Here is a 12,401-nt window from a genome sequence, read left to right as displayed (position 1 = left end):
CCAGCTAAATTATTATTCAAGAATGAGGGCAGCAAAAACATTTCCAGAAATGAACTGAGAAGATCAAGAATTCATAAATCCTTGCTGAAAGTAATACTGAAGTATTTACTTCTGAAAGGAAGCACTGATGTGGGAAAGGGAATTGTAAGCAAAAATACTGGCAAACGTGGGTAGATCTAATAAGCATTGATTGTAACAAAAAAATGATGATGATGAATAATTTGGGACTATGAAAACAAAGTTGGAGAGTCATGGTTTGGTAAAAATTGTCTAAGTCCTTAAATTGTTTTAAGGGAAGGCAGAACTACTGAGAAAATTTAGACATTTTAAATAAAAGGGAAAGAAAGAACCAAAATGTGTAACTTCCAAACCACTAGGAGAAAAAAAGAACTTAAAAAAATTGACTAATGCAGGCGCACCTGGGTGGCTCAGCCGTTAAGCGTCTGCTTTCTGTTCAGATTGTGATCTCAGGGTCCTGGGATGGAGGCCCACATTGGGCTCCCTGATCTGCAGGAAGCCTGCTTCTCCCTCTCCCACTCCCCCTGCTTGTGTTCCCTCTTTGGCTGTCTCTCTCTCTGTCAAATAAATGAAGAATCTTTTTAAAAACATGGACTAATGGAAAAAAGGCATAAAAGAAAAAAAAAGTGTAGGAAAAAACAGAATAAGAAAGAAAATCTTATAAGGTGATATAAATAAATCCAAATGTATCATTAATCACAATTAATGTGGTTGGACTCAAACTTAGGAGTTTAAAGACAGAATCTTGTTTGCATTTAAAAATCCAAAATTTAGGGGTGCCTGGGTGGCTTAGTTGTTTAAACATCTGCCTTTGGCTCAGGTCATCATCCAAGAGTCCTGGGATCAGCCCCCAGGATCCTGCTTTTTGCTCAGCCGGGTGTCTGCTTCTCCCTCTCCCTCTGCTCCTCCCCCCTACTTGTGCTCTCTCTCAAATAAATAAATAAAATCTTTAATTTTTTAAAAAAATCCAAAATTTAGCTAAATTTTCATAAAAGTCACTAAAACATAAGGGCATAAGAAATGATGGGAAAAGGCCAAATACTAGCCAAAATTGATGTAGCTATGCTAAAGTTAAACATACTAAACATATAAAGCATATACAATATACAAAGTGACAAATACTACTAAAGATAAATAGTATCATAGTATATTTATAAAAGAAAGAATTCACCAGGAAGATATAACAGTTCTAAATTTGTCTGCACCCAAATACATTGCCTCAAAACATGTAAGAGAAAACCTGACCGAATTACTATACCAAATTTATCATTGGAGTTAAATATTTTTTAAAGATTTTACTTACTTATTGGACAGACAGAGATCACAATTAGGCAGAGAGGCAGGCAGAGAGAGAGGAAAGGAAGCAGGCTCCCTGCTGAGCAGAGAGCCCGATTCGGGGCTCAATCCCAGGACTCTGGGATCATGATCCCAGCCGAAGGCAGAGGCTTTAACCCACTGAGCCACCTAGGAGCCCCAGAGGTAAATTTTAATACACCTCTCCATGTTGATAGAGAAAGCAGACCAAAAATTAACAAGAATGTAGAAGAATTGAACAGCCCAATTAAAAAAAAACCCCACTTAAATCGACATATATAGAATTCTATACCAAATAATTACAAAATATTCATTCTTTTCAAATACACATAGATCTTTTATCACATTGCAATAAAATTAGAATTCCAAGAAACAAAAATGAAAAGAATTTACTTTAAAATTAAAAGAAAGTAGGTTATAAAACCAATTTGTGCAATATTATCCCTTCTGGGGAAAAAGAGTAGCTATGTTATGCATTGAAAAAAAGGTCAAAAAGAGGCACTAAAAATGGTAAGAGTGGTTATTTATGGTTTGTTGGGTTACAAGTAATTTTTAGCTTTGCTTTATTTATTTATTTTTTTAGCTTCACTTTATTTTTAAAGAGCTTTTCTGTGTTGTTAAATTTTCCTGCATGAAGCATGTAAGCAAATACACACACACACACACACACACACACACACACACACACACATTTTTCCTAATTAGAAAAAAAATAACAATGAATTGTACTTCAAGTAATGTGTAGAATAATAACTTGCCTGATTTTGGCAATAGCCTCATAAATGGTCCCCCTATCTCCATGCTGGCCTAGTTGAATCTCTTTCCGGAAGCATTGAGAATAAAATTCAATTTCCTTAATTCGGCTTGCAAGGTTTTGCATGACATTGCTCTAGCCTACATTTCTGACCTTACTTGTAGGCGCATTCCCCAGATTCACTCTAATCCAGCAACACGGGCTTTCATTTCCTTGAATTCTCCAGGTTCTTTTCATCTGGTCTTCCCATTTGCTACTCCTTGAACCTGAAAGCCCTGCTGTTCTCCTTCCCCCAACACTCTCTTCACCAGTCCAGGTCCTAAGTATCCTTCGTGTTTCAGTTGAAGTGTTAAATCCTTAGGGAAGCCTTTTCTTCTCTCATTTCCCACACTAAGTTTGGTTTCTCTGATCAATATTCTCAAAGCACCCATTTTTTTCCATCATAACAGTAAAAGGAAACTTGAAAATAAACGTTTATGTGTTTACTTGGTTATTGTTTGTCTCCCTTGAGAAATCGTTTGCTCTATAAGGACAGGGACCACAGATGGTTTGCTCATTGCTCTATCCCCAGCACCTCATACAGTGCCAGGCATGTGGTAAGTTTTCAGTAGGTATTTGTTGAAAGAAAGCATAAATGAGTGAATGAATGTACGTCTGAATCCTCCTGAGTGCTCCTGGAGATTAATGGAACCAAAAAAGGAAGCCAAGAAGTTCATAAAGGAGAAAGCTAATGATATGCCACAATGGCAGTTTTAACATTCAGGTCTCCTGGTCATGGCTGATTCATTGAAAGGTGCTGACAAGATAAATTTCCTTTTGTATTCTCTTTTCTCCATCTGCTTTATTGGCCTATTCCCCTTTAAAGGAGGGAAGTCCTATGAATTAGCTTCAAAACAAAACAACGACGACAACAAAGTTGTTATTTCTGAGGCCAAGGACAGTGAAGTAGGATCCTGTACAGATGGGTCTAAATTACTGAATCACATTTCATTGTCTTGAAGTTCTGTTTCATTATATAATTGATACAGTACCACATAACCAAAGCCCAATTCAAGCTGGCCTGGATATGCTCTATCTTCTCTTCCCCGGACAACTTGTACACATTCAGTCAGCTTGAATAATAATGGTCTTTATAATTAGGGCCAGTGCATAGGAAAAAGAGATATATTTTCCACTGACTCACCGTTGCTTTCTAGAAGAAAAAAAATTGGTTACTTCTTAGGCTTGCTCCTGAGTTTACACTTTAGGGTGTAATCTTAAATTCTTAAAATACAGCCTTTAAAAAAGATGCTGAGGAAGCAAAGTAGGACACTCTTCTGTTCCTGCAACATCATGGACTTAAATTCACAGACACTAATTCCTTTTAGTTAATCCTACCTTCAACTCTTGCACCCACAGAGGAAATCATGGTGCTAATTTCAATGGCAAATTCTCTACAAGAGTTCAAGACATTTACACAATTAGTTTGGCCCAAGTCTCGGTCTTTTCCTTCTATTAGGTCTAGTCACAAACTAGATGCTTGGTAGTCACCTATGAAAGTAAGTCTAGAAAACATCTGCTTGAGTATTTAGTCCCCTACTAGTTCATATAGAAGTAATAAACATCTTTCAATTTTTCATCTCTTCTCAACATTTCACTCCCAATTACCTTCACAGTTCTACAGTGAGGTGTGAGACCTAGTTACATGAGGTTTAAAATGTGATTTATTCATAAATAATTCTGAAATAAACAGGCAATACAGTCTAGAAGAGGCAGGTGACATTGACATAATTCATAAAAATAGGTATGGCCAATTACAAATAAAGATAGGAAATGAGAAAGAACAGCTTTTGTAAATGCACTATGCTTTCCTTTATATTCCTTTTAAATGTCAAGGATTTTGATACTAAATATACACACAGTACCCCAAAAGGCATTGCTACTAATTATTAGAGCACAAAAGGAAGACTATTTTTAACCCAACTAGATCCAAACATGGAGAGCAAGACTGAGGAAGCAAAATAATGCTGTGTGCTCTGGAGTATTTCTTATTCAAGTAAAACGTGTTAGTATGGTACACCAAACTATTTATAATCTTTTGTTATTTGTATCTTCCAGAATTGTGAAAGCCTAACCAGAGAACACTATAAATCATTTGATAAAATCAATGAAAAGGCAACCAAATAAACTTTTCTGGTAATAATAACGACCAACTGCAATGCAACTGATTGTATCATAGTATATACTTAATCGGCTTAAGTTCTTCAGACTCCTGAAATAAGTGGACCAACCATTTCATGGTCATATTTCAGTTTTAATTGACCATGCAGTAATCTAACTGGATAACCTGTCAGCTATATCCAGCTATTGCTATAAAAATGGAATAGCTTATGAATATGAGAAAACAATATTTTCCATCAGAGTAATAGAAATGACTGTCAAAAGATCAGGATCTCACTTGAATTGAATTGAGACCCTTTCTGAAATATGTCAGAGTAATAAAGAAGAGAGAAAACATTAACTAATGTTTTCCAAAGTTTTCTTTTATTTTTTTAAGCACTCCAATGTACCCCTTTTCCTCCTTACTCATGAAGTTTTAGAAGAAATTAATGAAATCCAACTCCCTTTTCAAAGTTGTGGTGACTTCAAGAGTCTCAGTCTCCAGAACATAGACGGCCTTGGCACTGTTGCATTCCACAGGATGGGGAAGGGTTATCAACAGCTTCCTAAAAATCAAAACAAAACAAGACAAGATAAAAACCTAGAATCATCTTCCTAAAGAGATATCAAGAAGATATCACTTAATGAATCATTGAAACTAAGATGTTAACTAATTGACTTTAAAATTTTTAAAAAAGATATCACTTTTAATAAGGTAATGGTAAGCAATACATACCATCAGAAGATTGGGAACCAAAAAATATTTAAACAGTATAAGTACTGGGTCAAAAATATGCCTAGATAACACAAATAATATACCAGGTTTTTTTTGGCCTTAAAAATCCAAGCAGGGGCTTTGATCCCCTACTCTTTTCTTTCAAAATTGACCCCATTTTGTGTTATAGACACATAGTCTCGGCTTGGTTTATAGACAGAGGAATAGAGCCATTGCAACTTTAAGTTGGCTGGATAGGTCTGTTGCCAGCCATGCTTACGTGTAGATGGAATGTGACTGACATACAAATCTGAAAATTGGAATGGTTTTATAATAATTCTGCTAGCGCAATCCCAGGCTGAGTCTCCACTACAGGTATAGTTATTGAAATTCAGGCCTGGAATGATTTTAATACAAGATCAATGAAAGTGCTTCTCTGTGCTTGCTTTTGGTTCTTTCTACTATACATTGACAAAAAGCCCTGTGAGAGATTGCTGGGTTTATTTTGCCGTTGTGGCTCAGCTACAGGATAGCTGTATGCTTTAGATGCATTGCTGGGATGAGACATCCATAATTCTGTCATAGGGATATGAATCTGAATTATGCATGGGGTCGGCACATGCTGGTATCTGCAGAAAATTAAATGCATGAAACTCTTGTTACCTCACATTCTCCATAGAGAAGGCTTGAGTATCTCTATAAAAAGTGGGCCGAAAAGCTCTTTTAGAAGATATAAGGTCCAAATCAGTAAAGTAATCTGGTACTTTTTAGGGCTACTTATTGAATATTTGTAAAAGTAGTGTTTGAAAATGAACTCTTGAAAACCAATTGCCTCTTTACTCATTTGCAAAGACCTAAGTTAAAGAAATGGGGCTCATTAAAAATATTTATCACGAATATCTGGAACCAAAGGAGAAATTTTCTGTGACTCTTGTTCCATTCCAGATATTTGGGGTAGGAAAAACAGCTTTCTCTACCAGAAGTAATGCTATCATGATGTATTTTAATATAGCCTGTAATATTTAGTATCTCCAGAAAGTGGGTGCAAAAAATGTTTAGAGTCTATCTTTTTAAAATTGTTTACAATATAGGTTGAGCTGGAGTTAAATTTGCTTTATCCCTTATTCTACAAATGATAATGTATTCACTTCAAAAATAAAGCAAAGCTCAGTGGTGGTAGCTTCATTGCACTAAAAGACAACTATAAATCAACTAAAGAAGGAGTTCCAATGATAATGTGCACCTCTCTGTCCAGAAAGAAATAAATTCAGAAGAGACAGTTAGTGGCATTGGGATGATCCATCTATCTCTGTATTTCTGTCTAGTCCTTAATAGTATGGCTTCACATACTAAAATTTTGAAGAACAGAAATTGTGCAACTTATTTAGGCTCTTAGGAGAAGGGAAGTATTTTTGTCCAGTCTGTTTTACTGCCTGTTATCTGAATTGAGATTTACATTTAAACAAAATAAAATTCTACAAATACTTATCCATGTACAATTTATTGAAGTACAGGACTCTATCTTATTTTTGTGTCCCCCCAGTGTTTAGCAGAAGACTTTATAAATGTTTGTTGAAAGAATAAATAAATGAATGAAAAGCAAATAGGTCACCACAAAATAATATTTGAATACCTACTATAGATTAGTACTATCACATATGAATAAATATTTAAGCCCAATCCCTCAGCCTTTACATTAATAGTATACTTGCTTTTAAGAAGGTGCAGTTTAGGCACTGATCAAATGTCTATCCAGTGTTAATTTTCATTAGCAATTATTTAAAAGTGAACTATAATATATGAAAGTAAAGAAAAAAAAACCATAAAGTGAATTTTAATTTAGAGACTTACATACTTACATTTATATTAGCAAAGTCAAGGTGATGTTGCAGGAGATTTAAATATAAGACAACCTTGTTCTGTGCATATTCACATAATGTAGTTTAATTTTATGTAGTTAATAAATTATTTTATCTAAATATCTGGGTTAAAAATATACATGACTTTTTAAAGGTTTTCTATTGGAGCCATAACTATTTTCAAAGCAAGTACAGAAATAGCTACTGAGCTGAACTTCACTACTTCATTTTGAAAGCATTTTTTTTAGTTCAAACATCAGTCAATTCTCAATCAATCTGAGTTAAAGGAGCACAGCAAAGGTGAGAATAATCTAAATAGCATTCAACCAAAATTTAACTCACACTTGTATTTACAATATGTTCTTATTACCCCATTCAAGGAATTCATTTATGACATTCTTAGGATTCACTTCAAAAAATAGTGGAACCTCAGATGAAGACAAAAATCCTTGGGAAATTATCCAATTTCCCCCATCTTTCCTCCTTTCTATCTACTCCATTTTGGGAATCAACATGCCAAAACAACCAGTTTTTTAAAAATGAAGAATTCAGGAAATTGCTTTATTTCTTTAGCTTGTATAATTCCAAAAAATCTGGGTTTTATTGATAATTCTAATGCAACTGACTATTATTTGACTGATATTTCTAGTCCATTCAGTTAAAATAGATTCACTTGTTCTGCCTTATACATACATGAACAGGATATTTTCTCTTACCTTTCTTGGGGTAAGTAAATAGTGTTAGAGGATGTCAAAATTAGAAACTAAAGAAAGTTAATGTAAATATCAATACATTCAAAAACAAGACACACTTCCAATAACACAATTTCCTATAATAGCATGGCTCCAAAAATGCTCAAGTGTTTGGGAAAATGGTAAAAATGATATAAGCCTCTCTTCAGTCTTCTACCATAATTCATGATTTTTTTTCCTAGGAGACAGCACCTCTCTGCACAGAACACTTAATATATTAGAACAGTATGATCCAAAAATTCTAGTGTAGTCCACATTCTATGTGGACAGGTATCTCTGTATGAGTCTTTCATTTAGTGGGCCCTGATAGATATCTGGAATGACAGCATAGCCAGAGCAGTTGCCTAAAGATTGATGGAGAACTGCTAGGGGAACGGAAATTAACTCCATGGTGTGTAGATATGTATGTGCTTTTAACAAGCACACCAATAGCATGGAAGATTAACTGTTCATGTAAGCAATCTTCCTTTCAGAGTTTGTGTGGAAGAGTAAAAGCATATATAATATGAATTTTAAAAGAACAATACTCCTTGAGGTGAGTGGTAGGAATAGTGGATGTAATTTTAATATGAGACAATTTCTTGTGAGAATATAGTTTTGAAATGATATACATGATGAGAAAATATTTTCTATATATTCATCTCTAGTACATTAGGGGTTAAACACATCTACTGTGGAAATCAAGATTAAGCTACATATGTACACTGGGTTGTTTATACATAGAGGTCTTTTGTATGAAGGATCTACTTTTTATTTTTTTTTTTTGAAGTCCTAAGATCAACAGAGAAGTACTGATACTGATAATGCAAGAAAGAACAGGTGCCCGCAACTGACTGCTCACCACACCCAGCCTGAAATGTTCATGAGTTACAGAAAAAGAACCATTGCAATCAGCCCAGGCGTGCTCACTGCTATACATTCAGATGAAAAGTGAACAAAGCAGTGAGATATTTATTTTTTCTGACACACACCGGTTTCCACGGATTCTCTCTTCATGGAGTTGGTTTTGAGAGACAGGACTGATTTGTCCAGGTTTCAGGATAAACATTGACATCAGAATCTTACTGTATGTCTTGTGTTTGGGGAAGATAATTTGAACTTGTGTAATAAGAATATTTTGAAAATATCAAAATGTTTAATTGAATTATTCCACTATTACCTGTATTTTTTTCAATGTAGTCACACTACTTGAGGAACTAGTGATAAATTATTAGAATTTTTATTTTAAGTAATTGATGACAAGACTTTTCTGTAAATCTTTAGATAAACATAATCAAATTTAGCCTTAGAGCTGCACAATAACCAAAAAGTTTAAAGATATTGCTTCTCTTATACCATCACTGCATAAAAAACCACATGAGAGACTTACAACTTACGAGATTTTCACCTTTAGTTCTTTTTCCTCACAGATAATGTAAATGACTGTGTTTTGGACACAGTTTTGGTGGTGTCAACCTACTCACAATGTATGGGGGCAAAGCAGAAAAAAATCAGGTGTTTCCAAATATATTTATATTTATATTGCGCAGATCAAACATCTGAGTGACTTTTTCACTTTTCTTCAGACTTTAGGGGTAATGCAGAATAACTATGTATACTTTAAGAATATTGGCTAAAGTTTTGTTAATATAATACATTATTCTAGCTCTGAGTTTTACTCACTTATCAGGAGTACGGAGGTCAAGAACCATTTCTTGGATGTCAATTTTAATTTCAGAAGGGTTTGTATTTGGCAGTTTAATTTTAACCTGAAAGAGAAAATGAGAAGAAAAATACTGCTGTCTTGAGGAACAGTTAATATGAAGAGTGTAGGGAAATATGGGGAAATGAGAACTAATATTTATTAAGTTCCAGCTATGTGTCAGCCTAGACCCTTTCCTCATAACAGTCTTGAGGGGCAGGATTACCCCCGTTTTAAAGATGATGAAACTGAGATACAGAGAAATTTAATTAAGGCCTGAGGGCAACTGTGTGTAATTGAACTAAGGTCTGTCTGACTCCAAATCTATATAGAAACACGTTGGTTGCTTGTAACTTTCATTGTCTGAAGGTGTGTACTAGTGCACCTGCTAGGGCTGGGGACTTTCAGCTGGCTTTATATCAGTAGACACTTTGAATAAAAAGTGGTTAGTTCTCGTGTTGGGTTGTGGGTTGGTGATGCCACCTATAGTATCTCAGTGTAAACTCCCATACTACAATTCCTAGAGAAGTGTAGGAGCCCATAAAAGTTGTTAACATAACAGAAGATAAATAACAACATGATCCCTACACACACACACACAAATGGGACTCTTCATTGGTTTGGTAAGATTTTACTTAAAAATGTCTCATCTCAATTAGCACATGACTCAGCAATTCCACTCCTGGGTACATACATACATAAATAATATTACATGGATGAACCTTGAAACATTGAGCTAAGTGAAAGAATCCAGGCACATACTGTAGGAAATATATTCATATGAAATATCCAGAGTAGGTAACCCATAGAGACTGAAAACAGATTGGTGAATGCCAGAGGCTGGAGAGGGAGAAAAGAGGAGTGACTGTTTAGCAAGTATAGACTTCCTCCTGGGTTGATGAAAATGTTCTGGAATTATATAGTGACGGTTGCACAACATTGTCAATGTACTAGGTGTCACTCTTAGTGAATTTTGTATTGTGTATTTTACCATAGTACAAAGTCTCATCCCTCACTCTAATTTAATTAATTCCTTTTTTGATGGAAGTTGATTTATCATCTATCATTTATCTATCTATCTATGTATCTATCATCTATCATCTATCTATCCACCCATCTATCTGAGATGCCATGGCATATGGTTTCTATAAACAAACAAAAACAAAAACAAAAAAACAAAAAAACCCACAAAAATTTACCTTAAGGTTAAGGTAAATTATGAAGCTTTCTCTAAAATGAGCTATGAGACTTGAAATATCGGACATTGGGTGATTTAAGAACTGGACTGGTATGGATAAAAGTACCAGGTTAAGAGGGAAAAACATATCAAATAAATAATGGGGAAAATGGAATTCCTTGTATGAAGTTTAAAGTAGGCAATAGTGTTTTTATAATATAAAATATGTGGACTAATACATGTCTGTGAGTTATATTTTACTTTATTAAATTTGTATATAAAAATATTTGTAAATTGAGCTCTAGAAGTCCTATTATCTAAATATATCCTATCGCTAGTATTTTCATTAAAGAAAGAATTATCTCCTAATTTATATTTTGAAAATTCAGATGTTCATAATTACAGATGTTTTAAGTGAGAGAAAGAGAGCATTTCTTAAAGAGTTAGTTACAGGTACTCTACCTCAAAGTAAAGGAGCATTCTATTGGATAAAAAAAAGACCCATTTTTTATAATAACTTCAGATCTGAGAGTTGAGATGTTCTTTAGTTGCAGGATGACTCATATCACCTGGACCAAGGGATGTAAATATTTATTTCTTTAGTCTGACATATTTAGTTCTTTCAAGGTAAAAGATTATTTCCCCAAGGTTGAAATGACATTTGAGGAAGGAAAAAAATTACAACTTATGTGAAATTTAGATACAACTTCTGGGTAGAACGTCAAAGTGGTTCTTAAAATCATTGGCAACTCTAGTGAAGGGTAATTCAGAAACAACTCACTGATTTTTTTTCTCTTGAGAAAATTAAAATTGTGTACGAAAATGTTTTCAGAGGAGGGACAGGAAGGAACAAATTAAGTGGAATTGTATGCATTAATCTCATAAGATAGAAGGTTCAATAGGAATCTTAACAGAAAAACTCCTAAAACATGAATCAGACTTCCTTAGAAATACTTTTAATGAATTCCCAGAAAAGAGACATGGTTATTTATTGACTTCTGATTATTCCCAAGATCTAACTAGTCCAACATTAATAAGTACAGTATGTCACTGACCAAGCAATTAAAGGAATTGATGTTCCTCTCTTTACATAGGATGCAAATTGATTTATTTCAAAGAATTACTTATCTTAATAGGTAAACCAAGGAAAACTAAAAATTTCACTGGGGACCTTTCAACCTTTTGGGAGCTCAACCTTTGGAGTCAAAATTGGGTATGAATTCTGTCCCTATCACCTATTAGGTATTAATTGCTTAGAGTTATCTATTGTTTTACAACCAAAACCAATTACACCTCCCCCTCCTAATTTGTGGCTCAAAACAATACACATTTATTATCTCACACATTTTCTGTGAGTTAAGAATTTGGGAGTAGTTTAGCCAGGTAGTTCTGGCTTAGGGTCTAAAATGAAGTTCTAACCAAGATATTGACTGGGACTGCATACATCTGATGACTTTATTGGGGCTAGAGGATCTGCATCCAAGGTGGCCCACTCACATGCCTATTGGCAGGAAGCCTCAGTTCTTCACCACATGGACTTCTCCATAGGGTTTAAGGCTGCTTGATTGTCCTTATGACACAATAGCTGTCTTCTCCCCAGAGTCCAAAAGAGCAAGGCAAAAGCAATGCCTTTTTTACCCCTAACATAGCCTCAGAAATTGTACTTTTTCATTTCTAGGATATCCTATTGGTTATACAGGGCAGCCCTATTCAGAGTGCGAGGGGACCACACAAAGGGAAGAATATCAGGAAGTGAAAATCATTAGGGACCATCTCGTAGGCTGGCTACCACAGTACCTATTACCAACTTCAGTTCAAACCTCTGTCTTCTGGCCTTGTGAATAAAATGTAGCAGGAAAAGGTCCACAACTTTAAGGTTTGTGTGAGCCCTTCTTTCCACTTTCAGCTTGTCTCTTAGTCTGTCTCTGGGAATGCACTTTGGGGCTTTCCTGGAGATAGGTAAAGGTAAGTCAAATTGCTTTCATGGTCCTC

General features: G+C 34.8%; 1 protein-coding gene across 2 annotated transcripts in view; it reads right to left on the bottom strand.

The window, feature by feature from the left end:
• Positions 1–3,771: 3,771 nt before the first annotated feature.
• The window catches only part of DNAAF6 (dynein axonemal assembly factor 6), a 36,455-nt gene continuing 27,825 nt past the window's right edge, over positions 3,772–12,401 (bottom strand). For both annotated transcript variants that reach the window (XM_032837063.1, XM_032837064.1), the window contains 2 exons: positions 9,214–9,299; positions 3,772–4,791 (listed from right to left, as the gene is read on the bottom strand). In XM_032837063.1, coding sequence (XP_032692954.1) covers positions 4,662–4,791; positions 9,214–9,299 — 216 coding nt within the window. In that variant the 3' untranslated portion in view covers positions 3,772–4,661. The remainder of the gene's footprint in view (positions 4,792–9,213; positions 9,300–12,401) is intronic.

This window comes from Lontra canadensis, unplaced genomic scaffold, assembly GCF_010015895.1.
Source record: "Lontra canadensis isolate GAN:19392208 unplaced genomic scaffold, GSC_riverotter_1.0 scaffold96, whole genome shotgun sequence".
Lineage (NCBI taxonomy): Eukaryota > Metazoa > Chordata > Mammalia > Carnivora > Mustelidae > Lontra > Lontra canadensis.
The sequence above is the reverse complement of the archived record's forward strand: the minus strand, read 5'-3'. Positions and strand labels throughout refer to the sequence as shown.